Source organism: Furipterus horrens, unplaced genomic scaffold (genome assembly GCF_987537825.1).
Source record: "Furipterus horrens unplaced genomic scaffold, mFurHor1.1.pri manual_scaffold_13, whole genome shotgun sequence".
In the NCBI taxonomy this organism is placed as follows: Eukaryota; Metazoa; Chordata; class Mammalia; order Chiroptera; family Furipteridae; genus Furipterus; species Furipterus horrens.
The window spans coordinates 36484078-36498297 of NW_028327183.1; the positions used below are offsets into that span (position 1 = coordinate 36484078).

The window sequence follows — 14220 nt, forward strand, 5'->3', positions numbered from 1 at the left end:
CTTACAGAAAAATATACCCACTTACCCTGCCTCTGACTTCTCTGAGATGCCTGAGGGAAGTGGGAAAAAGGGGGTCAGAAACTTCCATAAGGCCACCTGGCCCTGGGAGACATTCAATATGCAGTGGTCCCAGGGCTCCCTGTCACCCTTGGACCTCAATCCCAGCAGGGCAAGGCTCCTCACCCTCAGCAAGACGCCTCAGTCTCTGCTGCCAGAGGAATCCCCCAACACAGGAGGCATTAGAAAGCAGCAGAAGACCCCCAACAGCAAACAGCACAGGCATCATGGGCAGCTCTGAGGAGTCTGAGAACAGAAGGTACCCCTCTCAGTGAGCTCAAAACAACTGGCTCTAGGCCCAAAGCAGGGTTCTCTGAGAAAGACCGTCCCTGACCAGGCAAAGCCCCTCTTCATAGGTCAGGGGAACAGATATGGGATTTTATGTCCACTCCTTGCTACCCCAAAGCAGGTGGCGCCTTTCTCAAGTCAAGCGGCTGGTAGAGGGTCTTACCTTTGCCTGAGCCCATGTAGGAACTCAGGCAGGAACTTCAGCTCCTTAGCAGGGTATTCAAGACCTCCTGTGATCTGGCCTCTTCCAATGTCTCCAGCCTTGCCCACCAACCATAAACCCCAGTATTAGGCCTTCCAGACACATACACTAACCACACTGTTTCCAGAATCACTGAGGCAAACATACACGCCTAAGCCTTGAAATAATTAAGTGTCTGTCATTGAATGCCCTTTCTTCTCAACTTTCATTTACCCTTCTAACTCCATCTCAAATGACTTCCTCTTCACACAAACTTACATCCCAGACAATAGCAGACTCCTCAGCTATAATCCCTGAGAACGAGACTAAGTCCCTCTAAGTAGATGTCTGTTCAGCATTCATTCCCCATCTTCTGCTAAGAATACTCATTTTCCTTCGATGTAATAGCCACTTCCCTGCTCTCAGCCTGTATGGCTCTGCAGGAGTCATGGAGAACACAGGGGTCCAGGCTGGCCAAAAAAAGCATCTTTTCATAGTGATTGGTTTAGAGACCAGCATTCGACCTGAGGTGGATTTTTTTTTTTTTTTTTTGAGGTGGATTTTTGTTAGAACATTTACAACACTCCTCTTCAGGCTGCTAAGAAGCAGAATGAAAGCTGGAGGAGTGTGTGAAACTTCTTTGCACCCTTGATGAAAGAACCTGAGAAGAAAGCCATCACAGATGAAGGCAAAGTTGAAAGAGGCAGAGAAGTAGATCCTTGGTGAAAAATTTAAGTGCATGAATCCAGGCATACTTGGAATTTTTAATTTCATGAGCCAAGCAATTCCTTTGATGCATGCCATGAACAGCCACATCTCTGTCATTTGCAACTTTCTTAGGCTCTAAAGAAGATTGTTTGCAAAATGGTCATAATTTTCTCCCTATATCCATATTCCTGAGTAGTCCCCTTCCACCTTGACTTGAAGTTGAGCCACATCACTTGCTTTAGCCACAGAGACAATAGCAAATGTGACAGAATCAGAAACTTGAAAGATGCTTATAAATTGGAACTTGCCCTCTCTTGCTGTTCTTGGGACTCCTGTGACCACCTCCATGTGAACAAGCCAAGGAGAAACATGTGGTCCAGTTATCTCCATTGTCCCAACCAAGAGCTATATTGTCAGATATGTGAAGAAGAGGCCATCCTGGACCAACCAGTCCCAGCTGAGCTACCAGCTGATTGTAGCCCAGACCAGAACTGTCCAGTCACTCATAAAGTCATGAGAAATAACACTTGTTGCTGTAAGGGCTGATGCTTAGAATGGTTTGTTATACAGTGAAAGCCAACTGATACAAGCTCTGCATTGGGCATGAAATCAGCTAAATCTTTCAGAATTAAACTGAATTAGGAAGAGAGAAAATTTATCATATCCAGGCAAGAGGAAGAACTAAGGAAATGGGTTAGAACCTACAAGAACAGAGCTAAGTCTTAAGGGACTCTGTCCATGAGGCCAAGGAGGCAGGGTTAGAGACCAGAAAGTTCTAGTCTCAGGTGAGTGAGGGGTTTGAAGGGAATTGAGAACTTGCCTGCAGGCTGCTCTGTGGGCAGCTGGTAGTCAGGTTTTTCAGAAGACTGGTCTAGACCTGGGGGGTGGGGGGGGTGGATAGAGAAATTGTGAATTAACACCAAAAATCTGGAATAAGACTTAAATATTTCTCAGTCTCCTATTAAGCTTTTCATCTCATTTTGAGACTTATGAAAACTGGTTTATGGCTCCTTAGAAATATTTCAAGAAGAGCTGGAAATTGCTGATAAGAATGGCAATACTATTAATAGTCATTCTAATGTCTATAATAATAATTACTTGTTGATGAGTGCTTTATGGTGTGTAAGTTTCTTTTAATCTGAATTGTCAATTTTTCAGGTTAACTAACAAAGTGCTTGCTCTCAGGATCCCTTGATAGAGGTATAAGTTAAAGATGAGGAAGTGACCTTACTTCCATGGGTGAAAGGCTACTTTGTCGGAAAAGGGAAAAGAGAAAGACGGTGCTTTCATGGGGCAAAATAAATGAAAGTGGCAGGGAGAATTTCTTAAAAATTAGCATTTACATAGCACTTACTTTGTCTAAACACTTTAGATATATTAATTCATTTAATCCTCACAACGGTCTGAGACAGACCTTACTTTCAGAAACTAAGGCCCACCTTATTTTTAGAAACTGTGGCTCAAAGAGGTTTAACTGAGGTTCAGAGAGGTAAAGTAACTTGCCTAAGGTCTCATAAGTAGGATTTAGCAGAGCTGGTACTTGAACCCAGGCTTGTCTGAACAAGGCTCTAAGTGATTAGCCACTACACTACTGATTGGCCTGTCAGAAGCAAAATGTTGTCATTAGTCATATTCAAAGAACTTGTCCATTTCACCAAAGTTGCTGAACTTATTGGCCTAAATGTGTTCATAATACTTCCTTATTATCCCCTTAATGCAATGTCCCTTCTTTCATTCCTGGTATTGGTTGTTAACTTGTGTCTCCACTTTTATGCCTTGATTAAATTTATAAATGTTTTCGACCTTTTAAAAGAAGCAGCTTTTGGTTTCCTTAATTTTTTTATCTATTGTTTTTCTATTTTTGAGTTCACCAATTTCTGTTCTTACCTTTATTATTTCCTTTATTCTGTTTATTTTGTGTTTAATTTGCTCTTCTTTTTCTAGTTTCCTAAGATGGAAACTTACAGTATCAGTTTGAGGTATTTTAAGAAAAAAATATAAGCCCTGACTGGTGTGGCTCATTTGATTGGGCATCATTCTATTACATAGGATGGATAGTAAACCGAGGCAGGAGGAGGAGGGAGACATATCTCACCCACTATCTCAGCAGTCCTGAGCCTGGTGCAATAATATTGCCAGGTGTTCCAACATCACAAGAAACACCATGTTAACAAGGGAGGAGGGCAGTTTTTTAGTTCCACATATTGTCTCCTCTATCTCGGAAAGAAAATCTCTGAAACTGTGCTTTCATCCCAAGGCCTGAGAGGCAGGAAAGGGCCCACAGTGCCCAAAGGAAGAAGCCCATAAACACCTTTGGGTATTCACACATCCCACCAAAAGCTGGCACCACCTTTACCTGTCAGTCAATATGTAACCTCTTCATCTCCATCTCACCAACTATGTAAGTCCTCAGAACAAAGGACCTGGGGCTCTTGCCACCCTTGTCCTTGCCACCTTGCTCTTGCCTTTCTACCCCACTTTGGCAAGGCCCATTCTCTTCCATGAGAACATACCATCAATAAACCCTGCTTGCATGCTAATAGATTTGCTAATCTGTAAATCTTTACTGCATTGGCAAGAACTGAGTTTCTCTTGTAACATAAATGGTGCTGTGACTCGGATCCTGACTCGAATCTCACCCCTTTGTCTCCAGCTATTTGGAATGCAGTGAGTATGGTCTCTCACCTTTGGGATAAAAGAGATGCTGCTCTGTGGGGGTGGGGCATTCAAACGTGCTAGGCCTGTGTTTGGAGGTAAAGCAATGAAATCTGAAATGACTGTTCTGGTCCCACCCAGGCTCGGAAGACAAAAGAGGCACTTCCTCCATCATGGGTGTTCCTATGTGAGTGGGGGCCTCATGTAAGTGTCTGGGGTTAATCCCTAAGACTTGCAGAGGCCTCATATGAACTCCCATCCCTGTAGTGTAATTTTGCTCATCCCATGACATGCAAAATAAGGGCTGGTCACCCAGCATTCTGAACCCCACTGGCTGTTTTAGACAAGGGAGTGACCAAGACACGTAAGAGAGTTATGGAGCCCTACTTATAAACAGAACACTTTGACCCACCACATGGATTCCTTGGCCTTTTCTGCCTCTAAATCTGGCCAAAAGAAAGCTTAAATCATTGGTTTGTTGTAAGGTTACAGCATCTCTACACCCCAGGTGACTTATAGCAACTCAATTTGCAGCCACATACCACTTACAGGAGCTGCAAGAAGGGACAATGTTACCTTTGCCAGGTAAGTGTCTTGTTCTCTCCCTCTTGAAAAATTGCTGCATTCCATGGGCACGAGTCAAGCATTTAAAAGTCACTAAAGCACTTGCCACAAAGAAAGACACTCATGAGAGGATAATCTCAGATGTGGACCAGGGCAGAACTCTAGGTTTCCTACCAGCTGCAAACAGAAGTCCACAAAATGAGAGGCACATTGTTAAGGTGATTACACACCATCCTTGCAGCACATTCCCCACTTGGGTTTAGTTCTCAAGAAGAGGAAGCAAGATTTTAACTTATACTGGAAAGTTCTGGCTTCTCCAGGTCCAGCTCCCCTAACTAGGCCTCACTCATAAGTCTTTTTCCCCTACTCTGACCACTGGGTTTACAACTCTACTACTCCCATGTCTATCTGTTTTACAAAGTAGTTGCCGTGTTTGTTTTCCAGCCCAGCGGCCATCTAACCCCCTAAGACTACTCTTTTTGATCACTATTGCCTAGCAGGAGGTGATGCTATTCCTTACCTGCCCAACCCAAGCCTTACATTCGACTTCAGTTTCAAATTGGGCTTGGTCCCCACTGTGCCTATGTTAACTGGGAACAAGGGTACAAAGAGAAAATTTCATCCCTTTCCAGACTGTAAAACTCAGAAAGAAAAATGAAGAAATAAGTGATTGGAACACTGTAAATTCTAGACCAGGGGAACTACTAATTCCTGGGAACAACAGGTTAATTAACTCAGTACTGAAACTCATTACTGATTGCAGAAACAGCAAGGTGCCTGCCTCTCCAACACAGAGGAAAAAGAAGTGACACTTTAAAACTCAGACTGTTTTTCAGCTGCTGTCTGAGGCCTGAGCCTGATATCTCTGTCATTTTTTCCCCTGCGTCCCCAAGAGCAAAACAGACTGCTTCATCGCTGGCTAACAGGATATAGGTGCCACTGTTTAACTCCTCAACTCCCCACTAAGCCTTTTTAGCTCCCAGAAGGATGCAGAAACTATTAAGACTCTATCAACCCCTTAGAAAAAGGTCAGCGGTCACCCCAACACTCAGGGTTTTTGGGATGCTGAAAAACCACAGCTTATGGTGGTTTTCCATTTTCTAGATGGGAAATCAAGAGTCTGTTCCTGCTGGTACCTCCTTATGATGTGTTCTTTCTAACTGGTCACAGTCTGATCCTCAAAACTTAAAGAAAGACTGACAGAGATTTTTTGTAACACAGTTTGGCCCCAATATTAACTAGGGGACAGGGAGGTTTGGCCACTACATGGGATTCTAAACTATAATACAATTCTACAACAGCCTCTTTTTTAAGTCTTAGAAAGTGCTCAGAGATTCCTTATACCCAAGCATTTTTCTATTTGAGGAGCCATAGTGATTTATGCAAAAAATATAAACTTAGTCCTATGAATGTTCCCCCTATTGATTCATCTTTCAATTCCCAGATGTTCATGGAACCAATACCAGTTCCAGAGACCACAGATAAGGCCCTTTCTCAGCCTTCTTCACTACCCTCATACCCAGGGTTCTCACCACAACCACTGTCCCTACTTTTCCTGCTCCTAAAACTGCTCCAATTACAAAGATCTTGCTACTAATAGAAATGACAGGAGAATTCAGCCCCAAGTTAATGCACAGACCTTTCTCCCTTGTTGAACTTAGGCAAATCAAAGCTGACCTTGGGAACTATTCAATCTAGACAAATATATAGACACTTTCCAGCATCTTACTTTGGCATATGAACTGACCTGGAAAGATATAATGGTAGTTCTAGAACAAACTTTATCAGACATTAAACAGAAAGAAGTAATTAAGGAGGCCAGAAAGTGTGCTAACAATTTACATCTGTCTGACAACAAGTATCCTATAGGAGAAACAGTGGTTCCACCTATGGACCCTGAATGGGATTATAATAGCTATTTGCAAAAGTGGGAATGAAACCATTTCTTACTTTATATTAAAGCTGGACTCAAAGCAGGCTACCAAAAGGCCATTAATTACTCCAAGGTGTCTGCTGTTAATCAAGACCCAGATGAAAACCCTATCACTTTCCTAGAAAGGCTGAGGGAAGCTCTCATCAAGCATACTAACCTAGATTTAGTTTTATGAGGGACAAGCGATATTAAAGGATAAATATTGTTAAAGACTTTATTTATTTATTTTTAGAGAGAGGGGAAAGGAGGAAGAAAGAGAGGGAGAGAAACATCAGTGTGTGGCTGCCTCTTGCACACACCCAACTGAGGACACGGCCCACAACCCAGGCCTGTGCCCTGGCTGGGAATTAACTGGCAATCCCTTGGCGCACAGGCCAGTGCTCAATCCACTGAGTCATGCTGGATAGAGCTAAAGGATAAATTTTTCACTCATTTGGCTTGACATTGGAAGAAAATTACGAAAACTTCTCTGAGAGAAGGGGCCTTGGGCAAAGGAGTGTCCTAATTGAAATAAGCCTCCTCCAGGGCCCTGCTACAAGTTCATGACTACAGGCCATTGCTCAGCCCTCTGTCCCTGGGGCCCTACAACTGCCTTGAAGATGGTAACTTAGGACTGAAACTGCCCGCCCCAGTCAGCCCACCTCAAGAGGTCACCATCACTGGTCTGGAGCCTAGCGCACACATGGATGTGGCAGGTAGGACAATAACCTTTTTACCAGACACATGGACCACCTACTCTGTCCTTATCACCTTCTCCAGATCCCTCTCCTCCCAATCCTTCACTGTCCTGGGTGTAGCAGGAAAGCCCAGCACTAAGAATCTCACTTACTTTGGGCTGCCTCTGGGATGGATATTATTTTATTCCCTCCTTTCTTGTAGTACCTGAATGCCCAACTTCCCTTCTTGGGAGGGATCTTCTCCAATTGTTAGGAACCGAAATAATTATAGGAGGGAATCCTGCCTTAAGACTACCTCTCCAAATGTTAGTTACACAAATTGAAGACCACATAAATACTCTCAACCCTCATGGGAGAGACAAATTTACCCAGTTGTCTGAGACATCAGAGTTTCTGGTCAGTCTAAAAATGCTTCGTCAGTCTTCATTAGCCTTAAAGATCCCTCACATTTTCCCCGCCAGAAGCAGTACTCCCTAAGACCTGAGGCAGGGGCTGGGCTTCAGCCTATAATTTCTAAATTCCTTTCTCATGGTCTATTTAAACCCACAGGTTCCCTTTGTAACACTCCTATATTAGCAGTCAGGAAAAAGGACAACTCCTATAGATTAGTTCAAGATTTAAGAATCATTAATAAAGCAATGGTTCCGCTGCACCCTGTGGTCCCCAACCCCTACTCTGCGGATGCTGCGTGGTTTATTGTATTAGATGTAAAGGATGCATTGTTTTGCATCCCGCTGAACATAAAGTCCCTATTTCTTTTTGCCTTTGAATGGGCATTCCCTGAGGGGCGGTCCCAAAACTACCTTGGACTGTCCTATCCCAGGGATTCAGAGACAGCCCCCACTTATTTGGTCAGGCTCTGGCTTAGAACTTGACTGATTTACAACTAGAGAATGGGGCATTACTTCAGTACGTCGATGATCAACTTATTTGTTCCCTGAACCAGAAACAATGTGTTTTACATATTTCTCAGACATTAAATTTCTTGGCTACATGAGGATATAAGGTTTTCAAGTCTAAGGCTCAGCTAGTCAAACAGGACATACTCCTGTGAGCCAGTGACGGATCTCAAACTCCTCTTCAAGAAAAAAAAACCAAACAGTTACAGATAAGTAACATCATACTAATATAATTATACTAATATAATTGTCTTTCCCAAATTTCTAACACTCTTTCTACCAGCCTGTCAATATGCTCAGCCTCCTCCTGAGAAAGGGAATTTTCTCTCCCGGTTGAATGTAACCCTTATCAGATAAAATCCCAAGTCCTCCACTCCACTAATATTCTTCTCAAATTTATCACCTCTAGGATACAACAATCACTATCGACACCTGGGACCTCAGGCTCTGAACATTTATCATGGGCTGATAGAACACTTCACTCCACCTCCTCTGACCAATAATTAGCAAACAGATGAAATCCAAAGAAAGCTCAACAACCCTTTTACAGCAGGAAGCAGCCAGAGCACTCATTGCCCCAAAACTCCCAAAGATTTGGGTTCCAAATGCTTGAAGGGGGAATGTTAGGTAGGATAGATAGTAAACCAAGGCAGGGAGGAAGAGGGAGACATGTCTCATCCACTATCTCAGCAGTCCTGAGCCTGGTCCAATAATATTGCCTGGTGTTCCAACATCACAAGAAACACCATGCTAACACAGGAGGAGGGCAGTCCTTGAAATTCTATGTATTGTCTCCACTATCCGGGAAAGAAATTCTCTGAAACTGTGCTTTCATCCCAAGGCTTGAGAGGTGGGAAAAGGCCCATAGTGCTCAAAGGAAGAAGCCCATAAACACCTTTGGGTATTCACACCCCACCAAAAGCTGGCACCACCTTTATCTGTCAATCAATATGTAACTTCTTCACTCCCATTCCTCCAACTATATAGTCCTCAGAACAAAGGACCTGGGGCTCTTGCCACCCCTGCCCTTGTCACCCTTACTCTTGACTTTCTCCCGCATCTTGGTAAGGCCCATTCTCTTCCATGAGAACACATCATCAATAAACCCTGCTTGCATGCTAATAAATTTGCTGATCTGTAATTCTTTACTGCATTGGCAAGAAGAACCGAGTTTCTCCTGTAGCAGTTCTACAAAGCAAAAGGTCACTGGTTTGATTCTGGTCAGAGCACATGACTGAGTCGTGGGTTCAGTCCCCAGTTGGTATGCATATGAGAGATAACCGATAAGTGTTTCTCTCTCACATCATTGTTTTTCTCCCTCTCTGTCTACCTCCTTTCCCCTCTCTCTAAAATAAATAAATAAAATCTTTTAAAAATTTTAATATGAGCACTTAATGTTAAAATTTTCTGCTAAGCGCTGCGTTAGCTGCACCCCATAATTTTCATATGCTTTCGTTTTCATTCAATTCAAACTCTTTTTTAATTTCCCTGTATCACTAATTGCATTCAGACAGTATGATTCAGTGAATAAAACCTAATCTCTGGAGATCATCTGCCTGGGTTTCAGTCTCATCTCTACCTCCTTCCAGCTGTGTGACCTTTGACAACATGCTTAATCTTTCAGTTTCTTCATGTGTAAAATGGGAATAATAGTACTGACTTCATGTGTAAAATGGGAATAATAGTACTGACTTCACTATACCACCCTTTAAGTCCTCTGAGGAACCCTGAAACCTATGTAAGACTGTCCCTTCCCACCTGGAGTGGTGATAGAGATCTGGGATCCTTTGTCAGCTAGTCCACTGTCCCCCAGGGCATTGCTGGCCAGCAGCCAGATCCTATATCGTGTAGAAGGCTGCAGCCCAGTCAGTGTGAAGGTGGTGGCCTGGGGTGGTAGGACATCCATGTAGAGGAATCCTGGGGTCTCCAGAGCCTCATACCTGCATGAGTGGGAGGTCAGTTACTCAAGGGGGTGCCCCAGTCCTATTGGCTGCCACCCTTTCCTGCCTTACCTGAGACCCACCTGATTTGGAACCTCTGTGGCAAGCCCCCATCAAAGCCAGACTTCCACTCCAGCCCCACAGAATATGGATTCATGCTCACAACCTTTAATCCAGATGGAGGATCAGGGCGGCCTTTAAGGAAAAAGATGGGAAAAGTAGTCAGAGGCCACAAAAGGATTCTGGAAGATTCCTTCCAGATTCTTCCTAGGAATGATTTTAAACATATTATTGGTTCTCATTATTCATGGTGGTTATGTTCTATAAAGTTATTGTGAATACTGAATTAGCAAATATCAAACCATTGCTTCTAGAGGGAATTCAGGGTCAGGTTCCTACAAGCCTCTAATCACAACATTTTTATTAAACAACCACCACATGATCTTGTTTTATGAGCTTTTCTGTTGAAAGACACCTTATTTAATATATCTTGTTGATTTGTTAACATTGAACTCATAGCCAACAGCTGCCAGTATGGGGCCAACTAGAAATGTGGGGCTTAAATGAAGGAGCACCCTCCCAAAACCCCACAGTCCCCTCCCACCATACTGATGCTGACGAGTTGAATGTTGGTCTGATCTGAGCCAAGGGGGTTTGTTGCTGTACATGTGAAGAAGGCATAATCCTGGGCTGCAGAAACATTGGCAATTGTCAAGAGACTGCTATGGACTCCACCCTGATGGTATGTGTGCTCTGTGTACCTGAAAAGGAGGTGTGGCAGGAATTCAGGGAGGGTGACTGGGGCTGGGGGAACAGAGATAGAGCTGGAGTGCTATCTGGCTGGGCCTGGGCTCACCTGGGATCCTGGAGATCCAGAGGGACCCCGTTTTTAGTCCAAGTGAAGGCAATGTTGGGGACACCTCGGGCACGACAGTGGAGTGTGGCAGAACTGGTGCTGTCTCCAGTTGCAGCCACCTTAGTTAAGCGAGTGGGGTGTTCTACCTGGGGGGCAACTAGGAGGGGTTGGAGGTCAACATGAGATATTTGGAAGAACACGAGAGTTGTAGGTTTAGTGGCAAGACTTGAAGTCAAGGGTATGAGTGTCACTCACATCTGACAACAAGACGGACCAGCCCTCGAGCTGGAGGTGCCACCCCATTGTCCACGATGCACTGGTAAGCACCTGCCTGAGCCAGCTTGGCATGGTGAATTCGAAGACGCCCTGTGGATCCCTTTGACAGCTTCTCCATGTCATCTAAGCTCCAGTCCTCCTCCTCTTCTCCCTGAATGCCCAAGACTCAGGGAGATGGCCCCCAGTCTTGCTCCACTTTCATTATCCCCCAAACTGGTCCCTTATGTAGTATCATTCTCCTAGCCACAATCACCCTTTACAGAGCTAGAAAAAAAAAGTCTTCCTGTCATCTATCCATCCATCCATGCACCCATCCATCCATTTACACAATTGCTCATTCATGAAGCCATTTATCCACATAGCTGTTCATCTATTTAACCACCCACCTATTAATCTATTTATCTACCCATTCATCTACCTCTCCTTTCACCCATTCATTCATTCACCCATTCATTCATCCAACCATTTGTCTTATATCTATTCATCTATTTGCCCTTTCATCTCTCCACCCATTTGCCCCATCCATTCACTAATACATACACACACTCAGAAGTACATGCATCTGTTCATCAATTCACCCATCTTTCCAACTCTCCATCCATTCATACATCATCCTTCCACAGACATCTTTACACTGATGGAGTACCTATCCATCCATTTACTTTCTAATCTAATTCATTTATCTACTTATTTCTTTCATTCAGTCATCCCTCTAGCTATCCATTTATCTATTTATCCATTCATTCACTTGTCCATTTGCTTATCTATTATTCCATCTACTCATTCATCTATCCACCTATTCATCCACCCATTTACTTTTCAATCTATATATCCATCCATCTGCCCACCCACTCACTTTGTTATCTATCTGCTCATCCATCCATTTACCTACCACTCAACAGTTAGTTCCTGGAGAATGCCCTGACAAGTATATAGTTATACAGGTCATATAGATGTGACCCTTCTTCCTAAGGAGTTGACAGGTAAGAAATCACATTGCCTAGCCCCACTTCCACTTACCAAAGGTTGGATCCTTACCAGTCTCTCCCAGTTGAACATCCCTGGAAGGATGGGCTTGGCATCAACAGTGCAGACTATGTCTACAGAACCCCCAATATTCACCTCAGTGGGGTCCTGGAGAGCCCGGATGGTAGGAGCATCTGGAGGAGGAGACAGGGTCTTGGGGAAGGCACTTGGACCCAGACAAGCCATGGTAGGAGAGGTCCCAAGTGGGCGAGGTATCTTAGAGATAGATGTTCAGGGAGGTTATGGGTATGACAGCCTGCTCTTTACATGGAACATGTGGAGCACTTGGAGTAGTTTTCAGGGTTAGTAAGGTTGCCCCCACCCTCTACTGTGCCTCTGTGGTGACAAGAGTAGTTTGAGTGGACTTCCAAAATTGCATGGAGGTGGGGCTTCCATAATGGACTTCATCGGAGTAACTTCCCATGCCATGTAGGTGGGTCCCCTGTCTGGGAATATTCCACATAGGAGCCCTCTAGTGGGCAGTAGAGCCAAAGTGGGCAGGGTTTCATTACAGTTGGGGCTCCCAGAGGGAGAGACTTCCAGGATGGGTGAATATCCCTGGGTGGACAGAGCTTCCACAATAAGGAGACTTCACAGCAGACAAGGTTCTTGGGTGGATGTGAGTTCCATGATAGGTGGGGCTCCCAGAGCTGCCTAGTTTCCTAGGATGGTGAGAGGAGCTCACAGTGTACATCCAGCTGCACTAAAGCTTCAGCAGTGCCCTCTGAGTTCTGGCAGTGTAGCTGATAGAGGCCATCGTCAGCTCGGGTCACATTCCATAACTGCAGAGCTCCATCAGATAGGATGCGATGCCGGGGTCCGCCAGCTGGGGGAAATCAAGGTGAGGAGCTTACCAGTCAACCCATTCCAAAGACCTGCACCCCTCTCCAGCCCTTTCCTGCACCTGGACTGAGGCGGTAGCCGCGGAAGGTCCAGTTGAAGGCCTCCGGGGCCGGGTTGGCAGACACCGACACGGGCAGCAGTGCTTCGCCCTGCTCCACAGCTGTCACCACAAGAGCCTGCTCCCCCAGGAACTCTGGAGGGTCTGCGAAGGGGGCGCCATCCGGAGTCAAGATTATTGTTGAGGTTGGGGACGGGGACGAATTTGAGATCAGGTACAGGTATACAGGGTGAAAGTAGGGGTTGCAACTAGATTCAAGGTTGTGGACAAGGTAACAAGTAAAGAATTGAGCTTGGGGGTTAGGTTCAAGATAATGATTAGGATCCAGTTTAGGAAAGGGGTAGAGGCCAGAGTCAGGTTAAGGATGGAGAGAGTGTTCAGAATGGGACTCATGATCAGGGGTTAGGACAGAGGACAAAAGCACAACGGGGTTTGGGCAGGATAGGAGTTGATTGTTAAGGATAGGGCTGGATCAGGATAAAGTTCAGGAAAGTTTTAAGGTTTAGGATGGAGGTCAAAGACAGTGCCAAGGTGAAGACCCGAGTGCTATAGGGTCAGGAGGGAATCAAGAGGGGTTCCGGGCCAGAGCACATACACAGCACGTTGAGTCGGTAGAAGGTGCTCACGGTTTCCCGTAGCTCGGTGCTGTGGGCGCGACAGGTCACATGGTGACCATGGTCAGCGGATGACATTCTCAGAAGGACGCTTCTGGCGGCGGCAGAGCCTTTGAATGGGGCGCTCCGGGGCTGTAAGGTTACACCTTCCAGCCTGTGGACAGGGCAGGGGATGGTGGGGTCATGTCAGGGTTGGCTCTGGGCTTTAGGAGCAGAGTCAGACGTGGGCTGGAAACTGTGCAGGACAGTAGGCAGGGCGGGGGCGGGACATGGAAGGTAAGGGGGCGTGGCCAGAACATGGGACGGGCGGGGCTACTCGCACTCTCACTTCTCCCCTTCCTTGTCCAAGGACAAATTGACCCGAGGGTTGCTGCTAACGCTGACGCACGTCAAGTTTAAGGCATCCCCGGGGCGCAGCGCTGACGCGTTGGCCAGGATCGTCAAGTTAGTTGGGGGAACTTCGAGAACATGTCGGAGGAGCGAGGTTCAAAGATGAAGAGGAGGCCCTTGCCTTGACCCAGGCCCAACCCAGCCCCTCGTCCCCTTTACCCGCCCTTCGCGAGTCATGGTTCTGTGGCATCCACTGTTTTCCCCACCAGCTCTGGCTCAGTTACCCACCGCGGCCAAGCCCTCCCACCCACTCGG

General features: G+C 45.5%; 1 protein-coding gene across 1 annotated transcript in view; it reads right to left on the reverse strand.

Annotated features, from left to right (window-relative positions):
- NPHS1 (NPHS1 adhesion molecule, nephrin) overlaps positions 1–14220 on the reverse strand; it is a 31602-nt gene that overhangs the window by 12312 nt on the left and 5070 nt on the right. The window contains exons 13-25 of the mRNA XM_090259882.1: positions 13904–14033; positions 13557–13729; positions 12965–13105; positions 12746–12886; positions 12073–12194; positions 11014–11185; positions 10759–10915; positions 10512–10663; positions 9986–10097; positions 9721–9902; positions 2055–2111; positions 184–303; positions 26–50 (exon numbers count right to left, since the gene is read on the reverse strand). Of these exons, the coding sequence (XP_090116008.1) occupies positions 26–50; positions 184–303; positions 2055–2111; positions 9721–9902; positions 9986–10097; positions 10512–10663; positions 10759–10915; positions 11014–11185; positions 12073–12194; positions 12746–12886; positions 12965–13105; positions 13557–13729; positions 13904–14033 (1684 nt within the window). The remainder of the gene's footprint in view (positions 1–25; positions 51–183; positions 304–2054; positions 2112–9720; positions 9903–9985; positions 10098–10511; positions 10664–10758; positions 10916–11013; positions 11186–12072; positions 12195–12745; positions 12887–12964; positions 13106–13556; positions 13730–13903; positions 14034–14220) is intronic.